Source organism: Bombina bombina, chromosome 3 (genome assembly GCF_027579735.1).
Source record: "Bombina bombina isolate aBomBom1 chromosome 3, aBomBom1.pri, whole genome shotgun sequence".
Classification (NCBI taxonomy): domain Eukaryota; kingdom Metazoa; phylum Chordata; class Amphibia; order Anura; family Bombinatoridae; genus Bombina; species Bombina bombina.
In genome coordinates this window covers 762,341,862-762,365,572 of record NC_069501.1, presented here as the reverse complement: position 1 = coordinate 762,365,572, position 23,711 = coordinate 762,341,862, and the positions used below count along the sequence as shown (strand labels likewise).

General features: G+C 37.3%; 1 protein-coding gene across 1 annotated transcript in view; it reads left to right on the top strand.

The window, feature by feature from the left end:
• Positions 1 to 23,711, top strand: part of SLC5A7 (solute carrier family 5 member 7) — a 128,090-nt gene that overhangs the window by 28,740 nt on the left and 75,639 nt on the right. Inside the window, exons 4-5 of the mRNA XM_053704883.1 lie at positions 10,588 to 10,736; positions 18,656 to 18,799. Coding sequence (XP_053560858.1) covers positions 10,588 to 10,736; positions 18,656 to 18,799 — 293 coding nt within the window. The remainder of the gene's footprint in view (positions 1 to 10,587; positions 10,737 to 18,655; positions 18,800 to 23,711) is intronic.

Genomic DNA, 23,711 nt, shown 5'->3' with positions numbered 1-23,711 from the left:
CACTTCATCAATGACACCCAACATACTCAAAGTGAAAAGGGTGAATTATTAAACTAGATTTTGGTTGCAGCATTCCAATCAATTTACTTTAAATCAAATAATCAATGAAAATAATAGCTGCCACTATTATCACTGGTATTAAATAAAAACTTCACATGCAACATTGCTGAAAACAGAGATAACAGGATCATACTTTGTATATTTCTGTGTATCTTTTACAAACTACATTGCACTTTGTTTTTACTCCATTGTAAACTAAAACTGATAGTTTCTGAAAGTGGGAGGGACAGGGGCGTTCCCTGGGCTGAACAGCAAAGTTCCCAGGGTATGTCTGAAGCTCTCTCCCAAGTCTTGTGAAATTTTGTAAGAATTTTAAACAAGCTAGTCTCACTGTATTATCTTGCCAGCTGTATACAGGTGAAGATTGTTTAAAATTCACAATATACTTATTTCAACTAACAGAAAAATAATAATACTAAAATATAGGCCTGTCAGGGTTTTTTCCCTTCTTTGCTTGCCATGTGCTGCTGGCAGCCATTTTACTTACCTCTTACTGAATCTGGTGCACAGTGTCTGATGCTGCTCATTTCCTGCACACCTTCTTATGGCCGGACTGGTGTACATCATCCGTGTGAGACAGGTTGCAGTCTCAGTATTGTGATATCATCACTTATTATTTAAAGGGCCTCTGTTCAGTATGCTTTGCCCTTGCGTTGTCTCAGACCTGTTTGTTACTTCCTGTTCCTGTGTATTATCTGGCTGTCTGATGTCCCTCCTGTTTCCTGACTCAGCTCGTCTGACTACTCGCTTTGGCTCCTGACTCGGCTCGTCTGACTACCAGCTCTGGCTTTGACACCTGGCTTGTTATTTGAATTGTGGACTTTTTATTATTTCTTTGTTATTAATAAAGGTGTGATTATTTTTGCACTTCTCGTCTCAATCTGATTCCTGGCACCCTGACATTACGCAATGACCATGCATCCTGATGGTGCTAATCATCCATCTTTACCTACAATCATTTCCAGGATGGATGAACAGGATCAAACCTTGGATCAATTTTCAATAGCCCTGCAAACCCTGCTGACTCGCACTGCACATTTGGACCAGAGTGTCCCACAAGTTATGGCTGCTCCTGTTTCCACTGCTGCACCTAGTCCTACCAGGAGCATGTTCGATTCTGCACCTATACCTCAGCAATATGGAGGCGATCATATTTAGTGCAGAGGGTTTTTGAACCAGGTTGGCATTTACTTTGAGATGTTACCTCAGGTGTTTCCCTCTGACAGAGCTAAGGTGGGATTTCTCATTTCGTTACTCTCTGACACAGCTCTTGCCTGGGCTAAACCCTTGTGGGAGACTAATAAACCTGTGATTTCAAATTACCCTGAATTTGTGGTCTCCTTTCAAAGGGTTTTTGATGTTCTGGCTTGCTCCTCCTCTGCTGCTAAATGACTCATGTCCATTCAGCAAGGTACGAGATCTGTTGCTCAGTGTGCCATTGAGTTCCATATACTTGCCGCAGAGGTAGGTTGGAACAATGAAGCCCTTGTTGCCCCCTTCTTTCATGGGCTCTCTGATGTGATTAAAGACAAAGTTGCTGCCAGAGATTTACCAGAGGATCTCGAGGCATTGGTGTCTTTTTTAATCCTAATTGACATCAGACTAAGTTAGAGGCCCTCTTTCAAGGAGCGCTTGTGGGAGCCTCCTATTATGTTGTCTCTTACGTGTTAATTGCCACCCATGCCTCCCTCTCCTCCCATGCCTCCTGGTCCCAAGTCACCAGGTACTGCTGAGCCGATGCAGTTGGGATTCACGCATCTCTCCGTGGCAGAGAGGGCCTTTAGGAGGAGGGAGGGGCTCTGCCTTTATTGTGGGTTACAGGGCCACCTTTTAAAGTCTTGTCATACATGGCTGGGAAACGCTTGCACCTAAGGTCCTGTCTGGGGCAGACCTTGGGTGGTTTATCCTCATCCCCGGAAATGCTAAAGAGAAACCTTTGGTCATGGTTGTCCTTTCCTGGGTGGTCTCCTCCATAGTCACCCAGGCTCTTGTTGACTCCGGTGCTGCAGGCTATTTTATTGACAGTGCTTTTGTATCAAAGCACTCCATTCCTGTATTGACTCGGTCCATTCCGCTTGCTATTGAGGCCATTGATGGCAGGCCCCTTCAGCCCACACATGTTACTCACGAAACCGCTCGTTTATCCATGGCTGTTGGGGCTCTCCATTTTGAAACCCTCCAGTTTCAGGTGATAAACTCTTCGCATTTTCTGTTTGTTCTGGGTTATCCCTGGCTCTAAAAGCACAATCCCAGTCTCGACTGGCGCAGGTCCAAAATGTTGTCATGGTCCCTGCAATGTATCTCCACTTGTCTTCAGAAACCAGTCAAAATCTTGTGCACTTCTTCGGTATCTCAATTGCCAGAGGAGTACCAAGAGTTCCTAGGCGTTTTTGACAAGGTGCGTGCCGGTACGTTGCCTCCTCACTGGTCTTATGATTGTGCCATAGACCTGCAACCCAGAGCCATTCCTCCTTGGGCCAGGTTTACCCTCTGTCTGTTGCGGAGAATTGTGCTATGGAGGAGTATGTTGCCGATGCTCTGTGACGGGGGATCATCCACAAATCCTGCTCTCCTGCAGGGGCTGGCTTCTTCTTTGTGAAGAAAAAGGGTGGCGAATTAAGACCATGCATCGATTATAGGGGTCTTAATCATCTTACCATTAAGAATGCTTACCATATTCCACTCATTACGGAACTCTTTGACCACCTCAAGGGAGCTACAGTCTTTTCTAAACTTGATTTGTGAGGAACATACAATCTTGTTAGGATTAAGGAGGGCCATAAATGGAAAACAGCATTTAACACCAGGAGCGGGCATTATGAGTATCTTGTAATGTCCTTTGGCCTATGTAATGCTCCAGCTGTTTTCCAGGAATTTATTAATGATGTCCTGCAAGATATGTTGCAACAGTGTGTTTTGGTGCTCTTAGGTGATATCCTCATACACTTACCCACTCTTGAGGCTCATCCTTCTGATGTTACACGGGTACTTCAGAGATTACGTGAGAATGGCCTGTTTTGTAAACTCGAGAAATGTGAGTTCAATCAGACTCAAGTAACCTTCCTAGGTTATGTAATCTATGTTGCAGGGTTCTCCATGGATCCTGACAAGTTGTCTGCAGTCCTGCAGTGGCCTCGCCCAGTTGGTCTTCGCTCTATTCAACGTTTTTTTGACTTTGCCAATTACTATAGGAAGTTTATTAAAAACTTTTCTTTTTGGTCAAACCTATCACTGACATGACCCATAAGGAGAATGATCCACTCCAATTGGTCACCTACTGCCAATAAGGCTTTTGAGAGTCTTAAGCTTGCCTTTGCTGCCACTCCAGTTCTGGCTTATCCTAACCCTGTCCTGCCTTTCATTCTTGAGGTTGATGCGTCTGAGACTGGAGTAGGTGCCCTCTTGTCTCAATGTCCTACACCTGATGGTTCCTTGCATCCATGCGGTTTCTTCTCTAAGAAATTGTCTCTGGCAGAGTGCAATTATAAAATTTGCGACAGGGAATTATTGGCTATAATTTTGGCACTCAGGGAATAGAGGCACCTTCTCAAGGGTACTAGCATACCAGTGCTCATTCTTACTGACCACAAGAATTTGACTTATCCATCAAAAGCAAAATGTTTGTTGCCCCGACAGGCCAGATGGGCGCTATATTTGTCTCAGTTTAATTATGTGCTCTCCTACCTGCCTGGTAGTAACAATGTTAGGGCTGATGCCCTCTCTTGACAATTTTCACCTCTGTCCAAGGAGGAGTCTGTACCTATTCCAGTTATACCTCCTGACCATATTTTGGCTACCATACATACTAATTTGACTTCTCCCTTGGTGGAGGAGATCCTGGCTGCACAAACTAATGCACCTCCTGAGAAACCTAGTGTTAAGTGCTTTATTCCTGAGAATCTTCTAACTAAACTATTGCACACTTACCACTATCCTAAAGCCGAAGGTCACCTGGGCAAGAACCAAATGATTTGGTCTGTCACTCGACAATTCTGGTGGCCAGGTCTTCCTTCTGATGTTGCTGCGTATGTTGCCTCCTGCTCAGTCTGTGCACAGAATAAGACTCCTCAACGTCTTCCTGTGGGTCTTCTTCAACCTATTGCTAATGATGAGCATCCTTTCACACATCTTTCCATGGACTTCATTGTCGAGCTCCATGTTTCCAGTGGCAATACTGTTATCCTAATGGTGGTTGACTGTTTTTCTAAAATTTCACATTGCATTCCCTTGAAGAAGCTCCCTACCGATCAGGAGCTTGCTTCAATTTTTGCCCGGGAGGTCTTCCGTTTACATGGGTTACCCAAGGAGATAGTCTTGGACTGGGGTAGCCAGTTTGTCTCCAGATTTTGGCGTTCCCATTGTGCTCAAATGGGGATCCAGCTTTCATTCTCCTCGGCTTATCAACTTCAATCTAATGGGGCTGCGGAACGGTCTAATCAAGTTCTGGAACAGTTCCTCTGTTGCTATGTCTCAGATCACCATAATAATTGGTCTGAACTGTTACCTTGGGCAGAGTTCGCTTGTAATAGTGCTATTAATGCTTCCTCCCAGTTATCCCCGTTCATGGCGAACTATGGGATTCAACCATCCTTGTTGTCTGATTCATTCATGCCTCAGAGTAATCCGGCTTTGGAGGAGCATCTCCGGCAACTCCGTTCCACGTGGGTGCAGATTCAGGATTGCCTTCATCGTTCTATGCAGCGCCAAAAGTTCCAGGCTGATCGCAGCATTATTGACTCTCGTATGTCCAGGGGCCGTGTACAGTATTTGGTTCACTGGAGGGGCTACGGTCCGGAGGAGCGTTCATGGGTTCCCTCATCTGATGTTCAAGCTCCCGCCCTCCTCCGTGCCTTCCATGCCCATTTCCCCAATAAGCCTTTTGTCCTCCCGAAGGGGCGGGGTCGTTGAGGGGAAGGTACTGTCACGGTTGTTTTTCCCGGCTTTGTTTGCCATGTGCTGCTGGAAGCCATTTTACTTACCTCTTACTGAATTTGGTGCAGAGTGTCTGATGCTGTTTATTTCCTGCATGCCCTCTTATGGCCGGACTGGTGTACATCATCCGTGTGAGATAGGTTGCAGTCTCAGTATTGTGATGTCATCACTTATTATTTAAAGTGCCTCTGTTCAGTATGCTTTGCCCTTGCGTTGTCTCAGACCTGTTTGTGACTTCCTGTTCCTGTGTATTACCTGGCTGTCTGACGTCCCTCCTGGTTCCTGACTCAGCTCGTCTGACTACCAGCTCTGGCTTTGACTCCTGGCTTGTTATTTGACTTGTGAACTTTTTATTATTTCTTTGTTATTAATAAAGATGTGATTATTTTTGCACTTCTCGTCTCTGATTCCTGGCAACCTGACAAGCAAGTTAGATCGTAGTGAAAACATTTCAGTTAATTTTGTAATTGATGCAAACTGAACCTTTATATCAGTTACCCTCTCTCTATCCCATGTGAAATTTTGTATCCCAGAGAGGTTCATTACTTTCTATAGAAGGCAGAACTCATCTCTTCTGGACTTCCAGGTTCCTTTCATTTTGTACCTTTTCTCTCTCTCTCTCTCTCTAATGTTCAACTGCTCTTTGATATTCAATTGGTCTCTCTGCAGATCAAGTCGCTCACAAGCCACTCACCCCCACTCCCAATCAAACATTATCAAAAAGACACAAAGACTTCTCCTGCCTCTTTTTACACATGTCCGCCACTGCAGCATGCAGTGAACTGTAGTTCTCTGGGTCCAGAGCTGCTAGCAGCTGCAGATATTGCATGCCATTACACTGCAATAGACATAAAATAATACCAGCACATGTGTTGTGCTTATATAATAAAACTACTAAACAGTCATAATAAAAAAACAGAACATCCCTGGGGCGTGTCAGAGCAACAGCCATGATCGGTCGCAGATCTAAAGGCTCCTGACAAAATTCTAGTTAAAGACCGATTATTTCTACTTCAGACAGTCAGTGACATCGAAGAATCAGCTTATCCAGCTTGTAAACCTTAATGTTATAAGTTGAGCCAACATTTGGGAGTTCACTAAGATTAGAGCCATAAAAGTCAGACTGTTTGCGGTATCAGGAGGCCTTACAAAAGCGTATCTCATGACCGCCCTGGGCTCCCCAGGTAAAATAGGAGTATCTCATCACTTCTTGATAATGGAGGAGTACTGCGCAACTATACACTTACTCTTAGCTGATCTTGAAGCTAAGGCAGAGAGGAGATTTCAGGAACTCACAGCGATCATCAAACATGGCCACGCGGAGGGAGAAGCTGAAAAATTAACTCATCAGGAGATTGATGCAACTCCGCCACCCCCAAACCTACTGCTAATGAATCTGATCCCGGCACCTCCTTTAGAGACTTCACACTTGCACTTCACCTCCGCAAGCTCAAAGTCGGACAACCCCACAGTAACAGTTCAGACCCGATACATTCTGCCTACCTTAGCCTCTGCAGCATTGCACAGTGTGGGGCCCATGTGTACCTTCTTGTATGCAGCTCTTGGTGGCGGGTGTGCGGCCAGCTCCCGTGACCGAACTTTGAAACCTGTCCATGGTTCTCATATGTGTAGGAGTAGTGTGCGGGCGGAGCTGCAGTGGTGGTGGTTCCCAGTTAGCTGGAAGGGCGCTCTTGCTTTGATGAGCAGACTCACTCCGCCACAGATTTGTAAAGACTCGGACATACATTTTGATGTAGCGGCTATGAGTTACTCAGGAGTTGGCTAAAGAATATGTTCACTATTACTATGGCGACCAGGACTGTATTATAGTGGACTTATGTTCCCCTGATTGCTTGAGAGATCCCTCCTGCTCAGTTAAAAGGGCAAAGATAAGTTTAGTACACTAATAGTGCCTGTTATGTTTACTGGTTTGCATTCCTTTACTCAGTATAGAGCATCCGTTGATCTCTAATATGTAGTTTGTTAACTGTAATGTCACTGACTGGTGAGATGACTGATATAGTTTAGAAATTAGGCATGAATGGTATATACTAAAGCCCTATCCTTTTTATTACCTTGTTAAACTTGCTGACCTGCTTGCAAACATATAGTAGAGCCATAGCTACATATTAAAACTGGTAGATACATACTCCCTTTGTTATACAGTATTAACATCAATATCCCTCCAGACAATTTCTTATGTCACAGTATATAACATAGCTGTTACATATATGTAGATCTGACACTCATATAGCTCTTTTCACATACTAAGGTTTAGCTAGTTGCTCAATTACACCAAATCTAGGCCTTTTTGACATGCAAGGTTTACATAATATATACAGCACACCAGAATGGGCTCTCTCTATAATACTAGAACTGATAGAAATGCTCATTCTTGAGCTCCTCTGTTTATATTTTCAACATACCTAAGTGGATACTAGAAATGTGTCCACCCATTATCTGACTGGTAATGGTGTTGCCAACCTTAATAATTGTTCTTGTATATGTTCTAATTTTCATACCATGGTTTTCCTTTTGGATGGTATATACCTACAGATATCCATATATTATAATAATTTTGAATATGGTGACCAGGACTGCATTACAGTGGAATTATGTTTCTCTGATTACTTAAAAGAATCCCTCTGCTCAGTTAAAAGGGCAAAGATAAGTTTTGCACACTAATAGTACTTGTAATGTCTACTGGCATGCCCTCGGTATGCACTCTTTTATCCTTTATGGCACATCAGTTTGTCTCTAATATGTAGTTTGCCAACTGCAACATCATTGACAGGTGAGACGATTCATATAGTTTATAAATCAGGCATGATTAGTATATACTAAAGCCCCATCCTTATTACTATCCTGTTAAACCTGCTGACATTCTTGCAAACATATAGTAGGCCATTATTCCCTATTCACACAGATAGATACATGTTCCCTCTGTTATACAGTATTAACACCAACATCCCTCCAGAAGGCTTCTCCAGTCACAGTATATAGCATAGCTGTCACTTATGTATGGATTTGACCCCCATATTGCTTGCTCCCATGCTAAGGTATGGTTAGCTCCTCAATTACATCAAATCTGGAAGGTTTTTTTTACATGCAAGGTTTACAGAAAATAAACAGCATTCCAGAATGTGTGCTCTCTACAGGGCTATAAATGCTATAAATGCTTATTGTTATTGGTGTTGCCAACCTTAATAATTTTTCTTGCATAGGTTCTAATCTTCATACTAGGGTTATCTTTTTGGATGGTATATACCTGCAGATATACATATAATCTGGTTAAATCATACAATACCACATGTCGAATGTTGATTCCCAATGTAATGCAGTATATTCCCCAAGCTAGCTCCAGTACTTACCCCACTAGATAGTAATTATATATAATACTTATTTTGTTCTTCTCAAACCAATACTAACCTTTTATTCTCATAGCTTCAACTATGTGTGAAGCCACACATCCGTTTACTACATTAATGTTTTAGGTTGAGATACACCCACAAGCTCCTATACCTTTTTTTTTTTTCATTTTGGTACAACCCAGAAACAAAATCCCTCGACCAAGCCTGTTTCATATTAGTAGTAATAGCTTTGGCCTGATAATATCTAGTAATTCTGTACTTACTGTACCTTCACTCATTCTTATAGAGACTCATAAGAATATAGGAAATATTCTCCAGAAAATTCCCATGATCCTCTAGTTCCCTTTATAATGCCTTTAATACTTAAATTTACTCTCTCTATCTCTCACTCTCCATGTGTATAGCTACCCTCTACCATTATCTATTATACTCCTCCATCAGTATTTTTTTTACACCCCAAATTACCCAATAAATACTTCAGAATGGCTCTTGCCCGCTGACCATCCTATATATTGCATAAATTCGCCTCCATAACACTATGACTTTATGTGGTCTAAAAGTGGCCTTTGATCTCACAGGTGTCTATATTTATGTATTAAAACACTGAGACCTCAGGTTAGCTAGTTCAACACAACTGATCTCATATATCTACCTTATAAGTTTCATCTGACCCCAAATATATCATCTTTGCATAAAAATTTCTTATAGATCAAAATACTCAATTTATGACCACTCATACCCAGGATATCAATTTACTTCCTACTTGGTATACTTTAAATGTACATGTATACATTGGAATGCTCAGAATGGTCTATATGTGTCTATTTCTTTGCTATTGCTGTGTTTGAACATGATTACCAGTTGTACTGTCTAAAAGTCTCAATAAAAATTATATTTAAAAAAAAACAAAAAAAAAACGGAACATTCCATCAAAAAGAGTTCTGGGAACAAAGGTTTAGTGTCTTAAAACAAGCACCTCCCTATTAAAAACTGGACGTCTGGTCACCCTAATTTAAGATCACGATCAGTCAATCTTTAGAGATTAAAAAACATGTTAAATATAAAATTATGCAAAACAATTTGTAATTGCTTATTCTACATATCAGTAATACATTATCAATTACTCACCATTTATGATTTTTTTTATTGACTATGTATACATCACTTCTATATAATTCTTACAGATTGCAATTGGAGGTGTTACTTTTCAGATTATTATTCAATAATTTAATTACAATTTAGTATATAAATGTTAGGTTCAATAACTTTTAGAGCTGTTCTTCCAACATTTGGCTTCCATTTATGATGTAAGTCTGTCCGCATTACATATGTGATATAACCAGACTATCAGGTTTCCTTGCAATCGGATTGGATAACATGTGAAACAGACTTTTCTTTGGCTTTTTTAAGCGGTGTATTGTGAGGCTTTTGTAACCTATACAGATACAAAAAAATAACCTATACAGATACAAAAAAAATATAGAAACCTATACAGAAACAAAAATCATGTAAAAAAATAGTTATCCAGTAGTAATGATGACTGCCTAATATGTTTAATAAAGTTTTTCATTCAACTAATAATGACTAATGTGCACATAACAATTTCATATTATTTTACTTCATTTTATCATTCAAATGTTTAAAAAGTCCAAATTATTTATTTCAGTACTAAATGAACACTCTGGTTATAATATTTTAGTTGTGTAAATTGTCCAGTTTAAAAATGTGATTCTGATCAGTAGCCAATCAGCAACAACTGTTCCCTAACTAGTAAAGTATAGCTCCAGCTGTCAATAAAAGTTGAAAATAAATATAGTAAGTTAAATTATTATCACCATTGTTAAGCAGCATTACTGTCTACTCTGCATACATTCAACAATTCTTAAACTCATCAGATATGGGCTGGAGGTATAAAAAAATGCTAATGTTATGTATACTGACTTATACACTCCAACATGTTTTATGTTCCAGTTTGTTCCAGTTTCTTGCGATGTTTGGCAATAAATAAATTGATTAAACATTTTTAAGTATTTTTATTGCATTGAGCATGTACAGGTAGTTATATCCTGTGGTTTTAACATTGATCACTAATCTTAAGAAAGTTAATCATGGCAAGCTTTTTAGGGAAAAAAAAATAGTTTTCACAAGCAAACAAGAATAGTTTGAAATTTCAAAGAAAAACTAATTAAGAGTTAATGTATCAATCTATTTTTTTGCCTTTCAGGTGCCACAATAAGTGTGATAGTGGATATTGATATAAACATTTCAGTGGTAGTTTCTGCTTTAATTGCCACCATGTATACACTTGTTGGGGGATTGTACTCTGTCGCCTATACTGATGTTGTTCAACTATTTTGCATCTTTTTTGGCTTGGTAAGTATATCTGTGAAATGGATGGAAGCAATTTACAGAATTAAAGAACTTGTTGTTAGTCCTTATGTGTGTGTATATATACAGTATATATATATATATATATATATATATATATATATATATACTTAACTGTATTGTTGAATACATTCATGCCCCAGATTTAGATTATTTAATTTGAGGCCAGAGCAATACAGCTATTTAGAGACTTTATTATCCTAGCCATGCCCTCAATGATCATCAGATTTCTTCTTGCCATGGAGATCACTAAAGCTTTATCACCTATTCTCAGCAGTACTCACTGTACCATGTACAAGTAAAATAAGTTTAAAAGAATAGGAAAGTCAAAATTAAACTTGCTTGATTCAGATAGATCATGTCATTTTAAGATGCGTTTAAATTCACCTCTATTTTCAAATGTGCTTCATTCTCTTGATATACCTTGTTGCAAAAGAACATGCATGTATCCTACACTAGTGGGAGCTAGCTGTTGATTGGTCCCTGCACACATTTGTCTCTTGATTGGCTAACTAGATGTGTTCATTTAGCTAATTAATATGATTTGTCTAGGAACTAAGTCAGAACAGCAATAGCCTATCCCACCAGTTACACTTCTCACAAGGTGTAACACAGTTAAACAAATATACAATAGAAAAAGATTGTGGGAGGTGCCAAAGGCCGTCTGTTCACAAATGGATACTGTTTTAGAAAATTGTATTAAAACCCGGTTAATTTAATTTAATCTTACACAAGAATGTACATAATTCTGCTTGCTGATAATCAATATTTTATTGCCCAATATTTTATTGCACAATGAATAATATAGAGAACAGTCCTAGTTAAAAATCTAATGACACCGGTGTCACATACATCTATATTGACTTAAATCTTAAAACAAACTAATAGTAGCTGTTATACATTAAAAACAATCGCCTAGATTACGAGTCTTGTGTTAGCCTTAAAAAGCAGTGTTGAGAGGTCCCAACGCTGCTTTTTAATGCCCGCTGGTATTACGAGTCTGGCAGGTACAGGTGTACCGCTCACTCTTTTTCCACGACTCAAGCATACCGCAAATCCACTTACGTAAATTGCGTATCCTATCTTTTAATGGGACTTGCATAACGCCGGTATTACGAGTCTTGGAAAAAGTGAGCGGTAGACCCTCTCCTGTCAAGACTCCTAACGCATTTAAAAGTCAGTAGTTAAGAGTTTTATGGGCTAACGCCATAACATAAACCTCTTAACTAAAGTGCTAAAAAGTACACTAACACCCATAAACTACCTATTAACCCCTAAATCGAGCCCCCCCCCCCCCACATCGCAAACACTTAAATACATTTTTTTACCCCTAATCTGCTGACCGGATATCGCCGCCACTTCAATAAATATATTAACCCCTAAACCGCCGCACTCCCGCCTCGCAAACATTAGTTACATTTTATTATTCCCTAATCTGCTGTCCCTAACATCGCCGACACCTACCTACATTTATTAACCCCTAATCTGCCGCCCCCAGCGTCGCCACAACTATATTAAATTTATTACCCCCTAAATCTAAGTCTAACCCTAACACCACCCTAACTTAAATTTAATTTAAAATAATCTAAATAAAATTACTACAATTAACTAAATTATTCCTATTTAAAACTAAATACTTACCGATAAAATAAGCCCTAAGCTAGCTACAATATAACTAATATTTACATTGTAGCTATTTTAGGATTTATTTTTATTTTACAGGCAACTTTGTATTTATTTTAACTAGGTACAATAGTTATTAAATAGTTATTAACTATGTAATAACTTCCTAGTTAAAATAAATACAAATATACCTGTAAAATAAATCCTAACCTAAGTTACAATTACACCTAACACTACACTATAATTAAATAAATTACCTAAATTAACTACAATTAATTACAATTAAATAAAATAAACTAAAGTACGAACCCCCCCACTAAATTACAGAAAATAATAAAATAATTACAATTTTATTAAACTAATTACACCTAATTAATCCCCCTAATAAATTAAAAAAGCCCCCCAAAATAAAAAAGCCCTACCCTATACTAAATTACAAATAGCCCTTAAAAGGGCTTTTTGCAGGGCATTGCCCCAAAGTAATCAGCTCTTTTACCTGAAAAAAAGACAATACCCCCCAACATTAAAACCCACCACCCACACACCCAACCCTACTCTAAAACCCACCCAATCCCCCTTAATAAAACCTAACCTGAAGACGTCTCAAGGTAGGGTGATCTTCAAGGGGGTAGTGTTAGGTTTTATTAAGGGGGTATTGGGTGGGTTTTAGAGTAGGGTTGGGTGTGTGGGTGGTGGGTTTTAATGTTGGGGGGGTATTGTCTTTTTTTTCAGGTAAAAGAGCTGATTACTTTGGGGAAATGCCCCACAAAAACCCTTTTAAGGACTATTTGTAATTTAGTATAGGGTAGGGCTTTTTTTTATTTTGGGGGGCTTTTTTATTTATTAGGGGGATTAGATTAGGTATAATTAGTTTAATAAAATTGTAATTATTTTATTATTTTCTGTAATTTAGTGGGGGTTTTTTCGTACTTTAGTTTATTTTATTTTATTGTAATTAATTGTAGTTAATTTAGGTAATTTATTTAATTATAGTGTAGTGTTAGGTGTAATTGTAATTTAGGTTAGGATTTATTTCACAGGTATATTTGTATTTATTTTAACTAGGAAGTTATTAAATAGTTAATAACTATTTAATAACTATTGTACCTAGTTAAAATAAATACAAAGTTACCTGTAAAATAAAAATAATCCATAAGATAGCTACAATGTAACTATTATTTATATTGTAGCTATCTTAGGGTTTATTTTATAGGTAAGTATTTAGTTTTAAATAGGAATAATTTATTTAATAATAGTATTTTTATTTAGATTTATTTAAATTATATTTAAGTTAGGGGGTGTTAGGGTTAGGGTTAGACAGGTTAAGGGGTTAAAAACTTTATTATAGTGGCGGCGACGTTGGGGGCGGCAGATTAGGGGTTAATAACTATAATGTAGGTGTCGGCGATGTTGGGGGCGACAGATTAGGGGTTCATAACTATAATGTAGGTGGCAGCGGTGTCCGGAGCAGCAGATTAGGGGTTAATAATATAAAGCAGGTGTCGGCGATGTTGGGGGGCGGCAGATTAGGGGTTAATAAGTGTAAGATTAGGGGTGTTTAGACTCGGGGTTTATGTTAGGGTGTTAAGTGTAGACATAAAATGTATTTCCCCATAGGAATCAATGGGGCTGCGTTAGGATCTGAACGCTGCTTTTTTGCAGGTGTTAGACTTTTTTTCTGCCGAATCAGCCCCATTGATTCCTATGGGGAAATCGTGCACGAGCACGTTTAGCCAGCTCACCGCTACCGTAAGCAGCGCTGGTATTGAGGTGAGATGTGGAGCTAAATTTTGCTCTCCGCTCACTTTTTTCCGGCTAACGCCGTGTTTAAAAAAAAATGTAATACCAGCGTTACTGTAGGTGAGCGGTGAGCATATACTGCGCGTTAGCACCACAAGTCTTCCACAAGTAATCTAGCCGAAAATGAATTCACATAGGTAAAAATTAATTCTTATTTGTTCAGTAAAAAAAAAATTCAACAAAATATATAGAGGTGTTTAAACGCAGTATACATTTTTTACACAAAGTATATATTCTAACTCTGAGTGTATTATTACATATGATACTTAATATCTTTAGAACACAATCCGCACGTTACTGTGAAAGTTCTCACATATCAGGGGGATGTATCTGCATAAATGCAGTAGTGTGTTCACCAGTGATTTAATCCCAAATTTGACTGATTTACAAGTCCCCAATATCGGTTAATAGCTTGTTCTCATTAGCTCTCCAAAGTTTTATTCCATGGGCAACATTGAAAATAGTACCTGCATGTTTTTAGGTGTTTTAATGGTCTTACCACCTCACTTGGTATAGTCCTATGATTCCCGACACTGCTTGCAGCAGTTCACACAGGCTGAAGTTGGCAGCTCAATTATATCAAATTAAAACACATTCTATATAATTTCTACACTTCTCAATTACTTGAGCGTTCTTCTAAAGTTATTGTTGTAACTAACATAATCTACATAGTTTATTTATATTATTTCCATAGTTGTTTAACTTTTTTCTTATTATTTTTTTATAAGATTAAGTGGTTCAAATCTAATTCACTATTAAGACCTCCAGGATATAAGGTCCCAAAGCTATATATCAGTTCTGCTTCTTGGCGTAGGAGTTTTTTCTCCATGTTCCATCTCCTTCCATCGGGCAGTACTTTTTTAATGCCCCAAAATTTCATACTACTAACATTCCCCTGATGTACTTCATAGAAATGTTTATAAAGTGCAGTATCTTGTCTATGGTGTTCAATACTTAGAATATGTTTTCTAATGCGGTAATTTAATATATTAAATTACAGTCACATTTTATAGCATATATCACATTTACATCTGAGCTACGGATTATTCCATTAATTTTAAAATCTCTTCCTGTTTTTTGTTATCTGATACTCTTTAGTTTATTACTAAATTTGCATGACTTGCAGGAATGACAGGGAAAAAACCCTCTATTTTATTTCCCTCAAGATCTTTAATTCCTTTACTAAACATTGATATATCCTTCTTTTTATATTCACTTAGTACTAATAAGTTCTTAAAATTCTGTGCTTTTTTATAAATAAATCTTGGATTCTTTCCTAGATGAGGGCCTAGTAAATGATCTTTTAACAGAAGATGCCGATGTCTATTAGCCACTTCTTTAAAAAGTTTATGTTGAGAGGAATAAATGGTTATTAACGGTATATTTACATCAATCATAATTGTATTCCTACGTTTATTTTCCACTTTAATCCTCTTTTTGAGTAGTATTTCCTATCCACATCCTTAATTTCACCAGCTATTTTTTCCATTCTATTCTCATCATACCCTTTCTATCCTCTATGAATAAGTTTAGCAACTCTAAGTCTCCCTTCCAAATAAAAAACATGTCATCAATGAAACGCCTATAGAGCACAAGGTTCGCACCCCACAACAATTTTGCCAATAATTGGTTTTCAAAATTACCCATGAATAAATTTGCATAACTGGGTGAACCTTGTGCCCATTGATTTGTACTTAAAAATTATCCTCTAATTTAAAATAATTTTTATTTACAATGAAATATTTACAGTCCAAAATAAATTTTCCTTGTTTATCTGTCATATTGGCATCCATTTTGAGATAAGATTCTATAGCTTTAATACCCAAGTTATGGTCAATGTTGGTATATAAAGCACTGACGTCACATGTGTTCATCTAGCTGCCAGCAGTGCAACATTGTTTCTTCAGCAAAGGATAACAAGATAATTAAGCAAATTTTATAAAAGTAAATTGGAAAGTTGTTTAAAACTGTATGTTCTATCCAAATCATGAAATCAATTTTGAGGTTTCCTGTCCTGTAAGTTCCATCTTTATGTTATATTTATCTCAAAGTTCTTCCTGCTTGATATTAGTTCTACATTTTGGATTCAGAAAATGCTTACTGTAAATTCCCAACTGAAACTGCACTCATCCAATTCAGACAATGCATGCAAACTTACATTTCAAATTTTCAGTGGATAGTAAAATAAGGAATTTCACAGTAATTACAAAGGTGCAAAATATTGTTACTAAGGATTTAAGGGTATTCAAAGCAATAATATTTTCTGTAGTAGCCATGTAAACACAATATTACATTGGTTGATCTGTAAATGTCTTTGTAGGTGTGGGACTTTTGGTGTAACTATCTTTGGTGGTATATGAATATTGCACTACTATACATGTCAGTGGCTCTTTCTCCTAATTTCATTACAATGTTATGTAGCAAATTAGACTCCAGGGGGCTGATTATCTAAAGCTCTCTGGGCTAGTGAAATTCTTTAAGAATACTCAGCAGTCCTTCTATTTCCCTGGTGTAATTATCTAAAGCCACTGTTTAAGAGATGAAAAGTGCACAGATTAGATCCCTATATGCATTATGATATATATACATTCTAATATGTATGACCATAAATTAAATCATACTAATATTTAACCTTTACGTAATTTCCTAAATAGAAATAGTTTGTTTCTTTAAAAGTGCAGTACTGTACTATGGTGATTAATAGAAGGTAATCTTCTTACCAGATATTACCTCAATCATATGAGGTAATGTATGCGTTCATAGGAGGGTGGATACTCTTCTCCCAGGTTTTCACTGTAAGGTCACTTTGGACTGTATTTCGGAAGGTTTTAGTCCCAGCCTTGTTTATAAAACCAGCTTAATTCCGTGGTTGGTAGATGTGCTCCGGATTCTTTTGTGCTCCAGATTCTTTGGTAGAAACTTTCACAATGGAAAACTACATCTACCAGCAGCACTCGGGGCCAGGAGGACCTGATATATGTTGTGTCTGTAGCGTTGATACTAAGCAACAGGGATCAAAGATTAAAGGTTGAAAGTTTCCAGAGCACATCTACCAACCACGGAAGTAAGCTGGGTTCACGAACAAGGCTGGGACTAAAACCTACGGGAATACAGTCCAAAGTGACTTTAGAGTGAAAACCTGGGAGGAGAGTATCTACCCTCCTATGAATGCATGCATTTCCTCATATGATTGAGGTAATATCTAGTAAGAAGATTACCTTCTATTAATCGCCATAATAAAGTACTGGACTTTTTAAGAAACTAACTACTTCTATATAGGAAATTACGTAGGGATTAAATATTAGTATGATTTAATTTATGGTCATACATATTAGAGTGTATATAAATATATATATATATCATACTGCATATAGGGACCTAATCTGTGCGCTTGTCATCTGTTATTGATTTTCACTTTTATACCATATATATATATATATATATATATATATATATATATATACTGTATATATATATATATATACTGTATATATATATACTGTATATATATATATATATATATATACTGTATATATATATATATATATATATATATATATATATGTATATATATATGAGACCATTTCAGTAATACAATATTGAAAGATGCTTTCTAAAACAGTAAGTCTCCCTTTCCTGAAACAGTTTCTAGTACTTATCTAATTCAAGTAAATAAATGAAATAAGACTTTATTTCTTGACAGTTGTGCATAGCTATCACGTTCAAGCAATGAAACTTGCATACAGTTTAAATATTAAAATTAGAATATTCGTTGTTCATATGTGTTCATAATAAAATATCTAGGCATTGAAAGTATTATATGAATTTGTTAACTTCACGCATTCCAACAAATTAGACAGTCATGAATCGTTGTATAAATTAGTTACCATATTTTAATTTACGACAGTGTAAATTTTGCTTCCTCTAAAGGGTTTGGAAAAACCCCACCAAAGACCCCCCATTTAAATAATTAAAAACACCAGTTTCTTGTAAGAAATTTTCTGACAAATTTCAAAGTTATATATATTTCCACTCCCCCTGTATCATGTGACAGCCATCAGCCAATCACAAGTACACATACATATATTCTGTGAATTCTTGCACATGCTCAGTAGAAGCTGGTGACTCGAAAAGCATACATATAAAAAGACTGTGCACATTTTGTTAATAGAAGTAAATTGGAAAGTTGTTTAATATTGCGTGCTCTATCTGAATCATTAAAGTGTAATTTTGACATGAGTGTCTCTTTTATATTGAATTTTATAGAAAAAAGTTTTCCTGAAAATATATAAATTCATTGCTATACCATAGAAAACAAAAACAACAATTCAGACAAGTTTAATATAAACTTTTAGTACCGTAAACTCAAATATATTTAAAATGGGGTCCACAGACTTACATCTATCTTTAACAACCATAATTTGCTTAAAACCGGGCCCATTTTTACTAAATTCTTAATAGCACTTTGTCTTATTTTACAGTGGATCAGTGTGCCATTTGCAATGAGTCACCCAGCAGTCACAGATATAACGGTGACAGCTGTAGAAAGTGTCTATAAGACACCTTGGCTTGGCAGTATACAGTCTGCTGATATCTGGTCGTGGCTTGACAGTTTCCTGTTACTGGTAAGAAGAGCTTCATTATATGATTTTTTTCCCCCCACCAATATTAAATCTGAAATGTCAAATATTTGTTTGAAGAGTTTGCTTGGAGAATGACTTCTTGACTGTAAACAAAAAAATATGTATTTCCTCCAGTCAATCCATTTTAATATAGATGCACATTACTACCCAACAAGTCTGACATTTGTAGGTTTAATACTAAATGCTTAAGATCATATTAACACTTCATTATTTCTTATGCATAATTACTTAATTGAAATTATCATTGCATATGACCAATTAAATAAATGTATTTGTTTACTGGGTAAGAATCTAGAAAAGATATACAGACTGGTGATATTTTCTTAGATTTGTATGATACTATATTATGCACTGATTACTAATATATTAAGAGGAACCTCCTGTCAGAGGTCTTTATGTGTCATGTATAATGGAGCAGAGCAAGAACCTTAACTATATAAAGGGAAGGAGATGTATATATTACAAAAGTGCACTATTAAATCCTTAATTTAAAAATCATACAAAACAAATCATTGAACCGTTCACATAAAAATATGCAGGAAAAAATTGTATTGTTAAGGTGCATCAAAAATCGTAACAAAATGATTTGCAAAAAGCGTATTTGATAAAAATTTACATTTTGGATGTAAATTACACAGCAATAAATCATATTAAATATGCAAAATGCAAATCGTAATTTAAGTACAATTGATGTTCCAAACAAGCAATGAAATTTGTAGTTATAAGTACAAAATTCAAAGCGTAATTGTTGTTTTAAATAAAAAATGGGCTAAACATGGGAGTTCCACTGGTGTATATGAAATTCTTTCACAAATTCCAGCGGAATACTGTAAAGGTTTTTGCACTGCAAATCTCACAGTTTTTTTCCGCCAGTTAGAAGGTTGCAAGCTTAACTCAAAACACTTAAAATACTTAATACCCTAAAAGTAAAACACATGTATACAAAAATATAAGTAAATGTAAGATGCTATACGCAGAAAGCAAAGTAATGTTATTTATATTGCCTGCAAAATTTAATTTTTAAAGTGTCCCCCCCCCCCCCCTCCCTGCTAACTTCACTCTATGGAGCGAAGTGTCCCCTGACAGCAAACTGCATTACTTTATATATGAGCCATCTCACCAATCACAGGGAACGCCCCCTTTTTTTTACAAATATTCAACCATGGCAGCCACTGCAAGGGTCAGCATGAAAACCACGTCTGATCTGGAGAGGTTTAGATAATTGGTCCCAAAATTACTATGACCTAGATTACAAGTGGGGCGCGAAAATATAAGCTCTAACACCACGCAAGTTAAATCAATCACACTCCTATTTTTGCACTCCTATTACAAGTTGAAAGTAAAATGTTGTGAGCAAACAAAAGACTCTCTAGGGGGATATGTTCTATGTATTTTAAAGATATTCCTATATATATCTGTATATACCTATACATAAAAAATATATACAGACATCCCAACCTGCAAAAACTCTTTCAGGGAGATGGCTTCACCGGCTACTGCACTGAGTGCCCCCCTCCCGGTTATATACTGGACACCTGGAAACCCTAAATAAGATAGTGACTTATCATTAAAGTAGCTTCCCACTAACCTCACATTAAAAAAATATAGCTTTATTGCACAACCACATAAAACAAACCTAATTTCCAGTGATCGTATGCTTGTTGAATATTTTGGAATACAAAGTTTAATTACATGTGGTAAATAAGGTAGTATTTGTGTTTTATTTTATTAAAATCAGTGGGGGCTGGGGGGGGGGGAGTTGCTCTGGAACTGAACGGTCAGACATTGCGGCAGCTCCGGCTATATTTAATACAAAAAAAACAAGCTTTACGACTGTTCAGGCTCATATGCTTCACCAGTATTAAGAACCCATAGGCTCAGGAGTTATAAATACTTAATATTATAGAGAAGGATACTCTGTGGATGGAGCCTAATTGCTCTGACGTCAATCTTGCTGATCGGAGTCCTTGGGAGCAGCCATTTTCCCACCCTCATGGCAACCTACGTGAGAGCTGAGACCGGCTGAATGCAGCAATTTTCTAAGAGAGCTATTTGACTGCAACATGGACAGCTGAGAACTCTGATATCGATATTGGCCTTTGTTCTTAGGCTGGGCTGTACAGAGGTTCGCTATTTTGTGCAAGACCGGTCAAATAATTAATGCTATATTTTACTTTCTTCAAAAAACGATAACTACTGCATAATTGCAATACAATTCCATGGCATTTATCCGCAGGGAGGTGGGCTGACTCCTAGATGAATGTCAAGATGCTCTTGAACACGCGCTAAGATGGTGTTCCAACCCGCTGAAGCAGATCCAGCAGAACAAGATACTTATACATATGCCTCCATAGATGTCTATAAAAGCGGTGCCATTCTGAGGCTCCAGCACTCACCACCCACCTTTCACCACTCATGAAAGGACAAAGAAACACATCCCGCGGAGGAAGCAAGTCAAATTCATAGGACTGACGTTAGAACTATAAAAAAGGGCAAGACGGAGAACCTAACTATCCTTACTGCCTGTGGAATTATTGATGGGGTATCCTGTGCCGCTTAGGTGGAGAACCTGATCACTTGGAAACATATGGCCAAGAGAGACCCTTAGCCAGCGACAAAGGAATTTTCCTGGAGACAGTATCTTGCGGCATCTTTTGAAGTTGCTGAAAGAAGTCATCTACCCTGGCCATCTGTTGTGGGATTAGTACTACACGACATAAAGCTATAGCGGTATGGAAGACCATACCGTGAAGTCAGAGATTTAAGCTTCAGATTTGTTGCAATTTTTTTTCCCAGCAAGATTTGTGTGGAATTAGAGTGGGGTAAGATGATGTAAGCCAATACTCTCGACAAGGCTAAAGACTTCTTTATAAGATCATTTTCTCATCTTACAATGTTCCTTTTCTATTTTGGCACCACAATCATTTTTTTTTTCTAGAATGTTATGACTATTTGTTTGAGGGGTTTCTTGTTTACTCTCAGTGTGCTCTCAAAAAAAGATGGTTAACTAATGAAGATGTACAGATCTGATACTCATATATCCACATTTTCTGAGTGCTGAATAGCTCAAGGCTCTATTTGCTCCTGTTAACTCCTAGAGCTCCCATAATATGACTGTATCTAACTCCTACAATACATGCAGGCCTGCTAGCCTAACCTAATAATTTACACACAAATGAAGCTAGAAAGTACCTTCATGTTTATCTCTGCATAATTTTCATACAGTTTATTTAATATTTCATGATTTACATTGTTCTATACAAGCTGTCCGGGTTAAAGTCAAGATGAAAATTACCCCACGGTAGTTCTAGGTCTTTCATAAAACCGAATATATGGTAGGGGGCTTAAGACATTATTTTATTTAGTGAACATAGAAAGACAGCGCCTCATAGTGCAGATAAACTTCAAAATGTGAGATCACAAGAAGACAAACAAATGGAAATATACTCACAAGAGTACTGGCACTCTTATAAAAAGAAGTGTGAATGTGCAGGCTGACATTCAACAGAAGTCAGTACGCTGGAATGTGGATCCTCCAATGTATCAAAGGCACAGCCGTGGACTCTCCTCTCCTTACCAGAGGGTACCTCAATCATATGAGGTAATGTGTGCACGTCTGGTTATTCCTTTCAGGTTCATTGTGGGTTCCCCTCAGGCTTGGGTGTTGTTGAAATTCCGTCCTTTCGTGCAAGCTTGTGTATGGTGTTGTTTCACTTTGAAACTTCCTGGTCCTTGATATCGATGCCTTGGTGTCTCACCGAAGTATGGTAGTCCAATCTGGATCTTGGCTCTCATCGTGCTCAGAGGAATATGGCAAAGGAAAAGAAAGAGTACATAGTGTGATATTGTTTAAGCATAAATTTATTTCAAACAATACAAAGGTAGGAATTGCACTCACATGTATAGACCTCAATCAATATGAGGTAAGTTGAGGTATGTAGATATATTTTTATACACCTTAAGTAGGTGTTTCGTTCTTATGACTGTGGAGTTTGTGCGTGGTATCCCCTTGTTAGTTATTTCCAAAGGTCACTATGTACTTCCAAATGGTCCCTGGGTAACTGCCAAAGTTTATGTATAGCAAAACCCAAAAACCGCTACTGGAGTAATGGAAGCAGCTCAATGTTCTGATAAAATATGCATATCAGTGTTCTGATAACATGTGCAGATGTCTGTCTTAGAATTAGGTGTGTGTACACTGAGTTTCAGATAAAAAACACATATGTAATTATAAGATAAAATCAAATGGCTTTAAAAAGCAACAACACGTTAATGTGAACTGCTATATGTTTCCAGTGGGTGATAAAGTCACTGCAATATTTGTAGCAATTGTGGATAGTTTGTATGTTACAATAAATGTGCCGTTAACGTTTTAGAACCAGGTTGTATGGCCGGATTAACGGCTTGCTGTGTACCAAAAGTAGTGTCTATAAGGGGATATTATCTGTCTCTATATGCCATTGCTGCTGCTATTATTGAATAGTGGATATTATGCGAACAGGACATATGAACTTACTCGCATAGTTGATTTATTATTAATCTTTTTACATATGTATTGAGTTTGATCATTGAGATAACTATCTATGGGTTAACACAGTTGGTTTAATGGGTGTCGGGTTAGCACGCAAGCGATAAGTGTTAGTTTTTTTTGTGATATCTGATGTCCCTAATTTAGCACGCATCCGCTTTAGCTCACGTGCAAACTATTTACTTTCATCTTGTAATACACTTTAAATAGGAATTGTAATCTGGCCCAGTGAAACCAATATGCTCAAGTGAATTTGAGTAATTGGGGTCGATTTATGAATAGGCGAGCAGACATGACTCGCAGTTGAAATGATTGTGCTCACTTGTGGCCAAACCTTCTTAACTTCCATTTCAGGTGCACCTGAAA